At 37.1% G+C, this 7127-nt stretch overlaps 1 protein-coding gene across 1 annotated transcript; it reads left to right on the forward strand.

Moving 5' to 3' along the window:
• The first annotated feature begins 20 nt into the window (after positions 1–20).
• Positions 21–7110, forward strand: LOC100568944 (putative mediator of RNA polymerase II transcription subunit 26). Its single transcript, XM_003248596.4, has 4 exons — positions 21–691; positions 3438–4636; positions 5139–5460; positions 6664–7110. The coding sequence occupies exons 1-4, from the start codon at positions 664–666 to the stop codon at positions 6951–6953; spliced, it is 1839 nt and encodes a 612-aa protein (XP_003248644.2). The 5' UTR covers positions 21–663; the 3' UTR covers positions 6954–7110.
• The last annotated feature ends 17 nt before the right edge of the window (positions 7111–7127 follow it).

Raw genomic sequence — 7127 nt, forward strand, 5'->3', positions numbered from 1 at the left:
AGTAATTACTAATAATTACTACTATGAACGTCACCGGCACGCGCGCGCTCGTATGATGACGTTTTATATAATATTGTAACAAAAGCTTTTGACGCAGACTGTAATATTATCATAACAGTAATATTAGACGTGATTAATCACGATTAGGTAGTTGAACGAAACAGATTCATTTCGATGACTGCAAATCTGCAATAATATATAATATTATGATATATTATTATTCGTCGACTAGCCTGCTGCAGTCGTGAACAATATTATATTGTATTGTTATTATGCGCCGTAGTAAGCAGATATTATGGTATTTAATGTGAAATTATTATTTAGACGGTGGAAAACCATATTATAATATTCGTAGACGATTAAGTAGATGATTTATTTTTCATGCGTGTGGTATAATTGTAACGATTCGTAGGCAGTGTAAATGACATACGACTATTATTTCACACATTTTTCCCGGTCAAATGCGCTGTCGTATTTATTTTCACTTTCGTGTATTTTTGACAGTACGACGACGAGGACGACGAGGAAGAGTTGTTGGAGCAGCAGCAACAGCATCATCCACAGACACAACGACACAATTATGGAATACAACCGGCGGCGCAGCAGGTGGCTGCGGCGTCGGCAGCGGCGTCTGACAACGACAGCAGCGGCACGATCAGCGGAATGTTGGCCGACTTTAGTCGGTCCATAGGTAAACGCGTTTAAAATTCATCACTTGAATTTTTAAACGAAAACACTAGGCATGCTTAACGACAGTAACGAGTTGATGATGTACCTACCGACATTCCGCGTTATCATCAATAATAAATTAGCCATTTCCCATTTAACGTTTTGCAACGGATAAGGTAGAATTTTTCATCACAAAGATACATTTGCGCTTTAATCATCAGGGCAATCATAAGGTTAACATTAGGTACTGTCGTGTAGAAGCAGGGTTCTATAAGAAATAATTCAAAATCAATATAAGGCTTTGAATATTTGAGACAGGCACTGGAATCTTTTGAACTTATCGGTTTCGGTTCCGGTACTGGTTCTCCAAAATTAAAAATTAATTGTTCCGGTTCGGTTCTGGTTTTTTGATGAAAAAATTAAAGGTATTGGTTCCAAAAAATTTTGGTACTGGTTCCAGATAATTTAGGTACTTACTGAAAAGTATAATAATTTTAAACACCTATCCGGAAAGCGGGTTTAATTAAAATTATGAGAAGTATTAGAAAACTCATATGATCATACATAATTTATACGCAAAACAGTAATACCATTAAATTATGATGAATACATTTTTTTATTATTGAACCTAAAAGAAACTTTTTAATTTTAAAATTCCATTCGGTTCCGGTTTATTAAAATAATGGTTTCGGTTCTGATTCCAGTTCTTAATATTTCAAAGATTCCGGTTCCAGAACAGGTTATTTTAGGTTCGGTTCCAGTCCCTGATTTGAGATAAAGATATTATTACATTGCATGTGTAGGTTTACTATTCTATAGGTTAGATCGGGGGCCAACATTTTTGTAGGAATAGATCGGTTAAGAAATTGAAGAATAGATAAGATTTATTTAGAACAATTAATGTTTGTTTATATACTTTTTTTATTTTATAACGAGTTTTTCTATTATTAGTTATTGTTAGTAATTACTAATTAGTATAATATAGGTCTAAATTACAAATTATAAGCTGTTACGGAAACACTGAAGGAAAAAACTAATAAATTAATTTTATTTAATTAATTCAATGAATTAAAAAGAATGAAAACTAAATGAAAATAATATAATAAATATATTATTTTCATAACATAATTAATTAGCTTGGTGGGCTAGTGAAAAACCTATGACGGGCCGGATGTGGCCCGTGGGCCATAGGTTGGAGACCCTTAGGTTAGATAATTATTGTTCATAAATTATTACAAAGTTTATTCAACGTAATTTTAATTATTTTCTACTGCCGTTGAATGAAGAATGCGTATTTCGGCGAATTCAATTTACTTTAAAATTAATTTATTATCATTAACAATTTGGTCCCGGTAGAGTCAGCTTTTTAAACATTTTGTATATTCGGAAGGTATTTGAGCCATAACTAAATTTGAAGTCATTAAGACCTCTTCACCCGTGACAACTAATTTATAACTTACGATTTCAATTAAAAGAACTTACTTAAATATTATAATCTTTAAGCTACCAATTATTCCAAACGACGGCTGTATCTACTTCATAATTTCTATATATTTTAATATGCAAATAAAAGCGTTATCTGAAATCTTGGATAAAATTTGGTACTTTTTTTAGTGCTAAATATAGCTACCACCTATCTGGTGAAAAATAATTTACGTTTTTTTTTTTATGATACGCCATTTAACAAGAAATATCAAACATCAATAAATTAAATCTTAACACAATATACCATTGAAATAATTATGTACGTTTCAATCAGATAGTGCTGCCATTTAATAAATTAAATTTATATAGGTCGAATATTACTAGATCACGAACTCATGAATATCCTGTCAAGTGGATTAGGCGCAACGCGACCATTGAATGGCCTACCAGCCCCAGGTTTAAATCCACTTGACGTTCTTGTCAAATCAGTAATTTTAATTATTGCATTATTAAGCACAATATATTTTAACAAAAAAAAAAAATAATAATAATAATATAATGTACGATGAGTGACAGAGAAATAAATAGAATAAAACGTTGCTGTTCGCAGTGTACCTATATTTCATGTACATTACACCCTAATGAACATTCAATACTTCAATTCAAAAATAATAAAAATGCCGGTCGAGATAGGTAGGTACTTATACTGCTGTGTATTTATCTGTCATTCAAAAAATGTACAACAAAAGGAAATGTCGGTATGCTTTTAGCTTATGGGCTCAAACACTACTGAACCGATTTTTACGAAAATGCGAAAATGTCAACGATTGTTCTCAAAGATATCAGAAACGCTTAGAGAGTAGTTTATACCACGTTAGAAAATATACCGAAGGCAATATCAGCAACGGGTGGATATTCTATCTCAGTCAAATTAGTTAACAAATCGAAGTACACCGATGCACATTTTCTCGTGAATTGAGGTACACTAAAACCGAAATACATAGATATAGGTAATGCTGTATTTTATGTCTGCTCATTTTTACCGAAGTCAACTAGTTGACATACCACGTTAGAAAATATACCAAGGGGTATCAGCCACGGGTGGATTTTCGGTCTCTCGGTCGGATTAGTTAACAAATCGAAGTACACCGATGCAGATTTACTCGTGAATTGAGGTACAATAAAACCGAAATACACAGATATAGGTATAGGTGCTGTATAACCTAACCACACGTACCTGTTATGTATCTTTGATTTTTGGCCTTTGCCTGCAAATGATCACAAAAGATGGATATCGTTCGTATATTTTTGTTTCTCCGTACTGAATTTTATTAATTTTTCAGCCAACATGAACGGCAGTGGATCCACGACGACAACGGCCACTCCGCTGTACAACGGAAGCGACAAATTTGGCGAAAACAACAACAAATACGATTCCGTGCCAAGCGAAAACGCCCAAAAACAACAGTATCAACAACAGACGCAACAGCAACAACAGCAATACCAACAACATGGTTTCACCGACGGGTTTTCGACGTCCTCCGGTACAACGACGCAACTGCGGCGCACCCAATCGATCATCAGTCAAAACCTGCGCGACCAACAGTACCAGCTGTACTGTACTGGTTCGTCGCCGCCGCTCCAGCAGCTGCAGCCGGTCCAGCAACATCAGTACGGCGACACCGCCGTCGCTCAACTGCAGCAGCAAACCGCCAACAACGCTTACGGACAGGCGGAAGACGGCGGCTTGTTGTACGGAACCGGTGGCGTCGGAACAGGACCGTCGAGCATCGTCGCGAGACAGGCGCAGCAACAGCAACAAACTATCGCCGCTGCGTCACAGCTGCGACAGCAACAGTACACGGCCGCCGGCATCGCCACTGCCAATAGTTTGCAGACCGAAACGAATTACTCGTCGACGATTGGCACCGGAAATGCGGCGGCGATGCAACAACAGTTGTTCTATAACAAACGAGGGGACAGCGGCGGCGCTCTGTTTAACTGCCAACAACCGACATATCAACAGCAGCAAGAAGTCTTGTACCAGCCTTATCAACCGGAATACGGCACATATCAGCAACAGCAACAGCAACCGCCACATCAGCAACCGCAACATCAACAACAGCAACAACTATCGTACAATCAAATGCAACAACAGCCGAACCAGCAACAGCCAAACCAGCAGCAGCAGCAGCAATACAATCAGTCACAACAACAATCGCAACAGCAGTATCAACAGCCGCAGAACCAACAATACCAGTCGAGTCAACTGCAGCAGTATCAGAGGTTTCCGAATCAAGATCAACAGCAGCTGCCGTTGACTGTCGGCGATAATTCCCATCAATACAGCATCGATCAACAACTACAACAACAACAACAACAACAACAACAACAAAATAGGGTGGACATTAACTCTGGTCAGAACGTGTCCACTTTAACACTCGGCGGAGTACCGGTTACTTCGGGTGGTGTAAAATACGATGTGACGTCGTCGGAACTTAGTTCCACTGCATTTAGACCACTGCAGCAGCAACAGGGTCAAGTAAGTAACTATAATTTAGCTAATGTATACAAATATGCGTGGACTTTGTCGACTGCATAAATCGTAAATTTACGGTTATTTATCGGGGTCTATGATAGATTGATGATATATTACCACAAGCCACCCTCTTGCATAATCATAATGTTAGAGTTACACTACAACACTCAGAGTTAAATTTATAGTAAAAATATTGTTTAGTAATTTTAAACTGCTTTTATTTGAATTCCTCCTATATATTATGTAAATAAATATTATCAAAATATTATACAGTTTTTGGCTCAATTGTATTCAGATAGTACATTTTGTCTGTAAAAATATATTTAACAGTGTCTTCACAAACAATAGAATATATTGTTAACAAGTTGATACTTGATAACAAATCAATTGATATTATAATAATTGGCGATTTAATTGAAACAGCAGACTAAGTCATCATGTTCACGTATACATTATTTAATTGACATTGATCCTTTTAAATCAGCTGTTATTTGTGGTGTTACAGCGTTGCGACAATCCCACGGCTATTGCACTGCAGCAGCAACAGCACTATATCAATGGCAACAACTACCAGCAACAACAGCAACTGCAACAGCAACAACAGCCACAGAATCAGATGCAGCAACAGCAGCAGCTGCAGAACAGTACTTTACCGCCGGTCAGTGGTACCAGTACGGCCAGAGTAACGGTACTACTAAACTCGTCTTCAGCCACAGCGGACCAGCAGCAGACAGGTGTCAAAGCTTTGACTAGTGGGTCGACGGCGCTTAAATATCAGACAGCCGGACAGCAACAAACCTCGTCGTCACAGGCATCGACTTTGCACCGTAAGTTGCACCAAACGTCTGAGTTGTTAACCTCGATGTTGGAAAATATTAACACCCCAAACTAAAAATAATAATTTAAGACTTTCCATTCACGGTGTTGTAACGTTCATAAAATTCATTTAAATACAGTTGTAGATCAAAACAGGTGCCTGTGTGGTAAACTGATAAATTGATAAACTATCCGATTTAGTCGTTTAACGGTGGACATCTATAATTTATATGCTGAATTTATGGCAATCAACGCTTTAAAATTGTAATAAATTAAATTAAAGTCACTTTAAAATACTCTAGTGTATACCTACTATATAAAATAATGCATACTTAATGAGAACGTCTGAATAATAATATTATTCTTTTAAAACATATAAAAGTTTTTAAGCAAAGTTTGTAATAATTATTAACAGTATACATTATACACTTATAATCCTCTTAACTTAAACTTTAATTAAAAAGTGAGTTTAAAAGACGCGTCTTCGTTAATAACTTACAAGACGATAAAACAGAGGTCCATAAAATAAACGATAAAATAACCGACAAATCGTCAAAATGAAAATGTCTGGAACGAAAACAAAAGAAAAATATCTTCATTATCTACAAGATTTATTTCCACGCTTAATTTATTCTTTTGACAAATAATTAAGACTGGCGTAGTTACACTGACATTTGTCGTCTCCGTCTTCAAGTGCGTAACATAGACAATTGTACGCTCGGCAGAACACGACGTATAGCTCCATTATTTTAAAAATAGAAGTGAATTGACTTCTTATAAACTTCAAAGGTAAGATTATTATCTAAACAATCGCATAGGATTTTTAATTTTAAAATGAGTTTTGAGTATTTTAAGATGTACAAACAATTTACAATTTTAAAACACTCATGCCTTGCTTTGAAATTAAAATATAATAAAAAGAATTTGATATTGCCTGGATAATATTCTTACCTTTAAATTGTATAAGAGGCCAATTCACTCTAATTTTTAAATTAGCGGAGCTACACGTGTTTTACTGAGCGTACAATTTTCTATGTTACGCACCAGTAATACGGATATAACAAATGTTGTAACAATACAAATCGGTTTAGAAATGTATTTAATAGCCTTTAGAACACTTTATAATACCTATAAGATATAAATATAATATTACTAGTGTGTTTTCAACTTATTTTAGTCATTAATTTATACAATATTTGCGTGTGTTCTCTCAGCGACACCGCCGCAGCAAAACACGCCGGTCGGCACGCCCAGGGGCGCCCTGCTGATCAGTGGCGGGGGACTTGGGCTCAGAGATTTGACGGCATCGCCGTCGGACACGCTCAGCGAACCGGACTCGATGCGCTCGTCGTCGTTGAGGGGTAGCAACGGTCGGGACGGTCGACGTCGGTTGCCCGACTTACCCCCACCAGACCTGGAAATGGCTGGGGTACAGTGGCCAGCAGCTGCAAACGCTAAACGCCGGGAGCGCATGATGCGAGCCATGATGGATAAGTTTAAGTAAGTTTGCGGTGTCGTCGTGCAGCTGCTAATTCTCATCGGTCGATGTCTTTAATGCGTCTCCAATTGTTTCGGTTACAATGAGACACAGAAGGTCCAGGTCTAGAGTACCCAACGATTGTGTAAAATAATTCAGGATCATTGACCGAGCATTTGTTTCACCCTTGTTTCTTCTTCA

The sequence above is a fragment of the Acyrthosiphon pisum genome, unplaced genomic scaffold, assembly GCF_005508785.2.
Source record: "Acyrthosiphon pisum isolate AL4f unplaced genomic scaffold, pea_aphid_22Mar2018_4r6ur Scaffold_4323;HRSCAF=4869, whole genome shotgun sequence".
NCBI lineage: Eukaryota > Metazoa > Arthropoda > Insecta > Hemiptera > Aphididae > Acyrthosiphon > Acyrthosiphon pisum.

What these genes read in the sequence shown, in the direction of transcription:
- LOC100568944 (XM_003248596.4), top strand. Translation starts at nt 664, where the DNA reads ATGTTGGCCGACTTTAGTCGGTCCATAG. An exon ending in CGACTTTAGTCGGTCCATAG is followed by an intron (nt 692 to 3,437) that starts GTAAACGCGTTT and finishes TTAATTTTTCAG; the next exon opens with CCAACATGAACGGCAGTGGA. An exon ending in ACAGGCATCGACTTTGCACC is followed by an intron (nt 5,461 to 6,663) that starts GTAAGTTGCACC and finishes GTGTTCTCTCAG; the next exon opens with CGACACCGCCGCAGCAAAAC.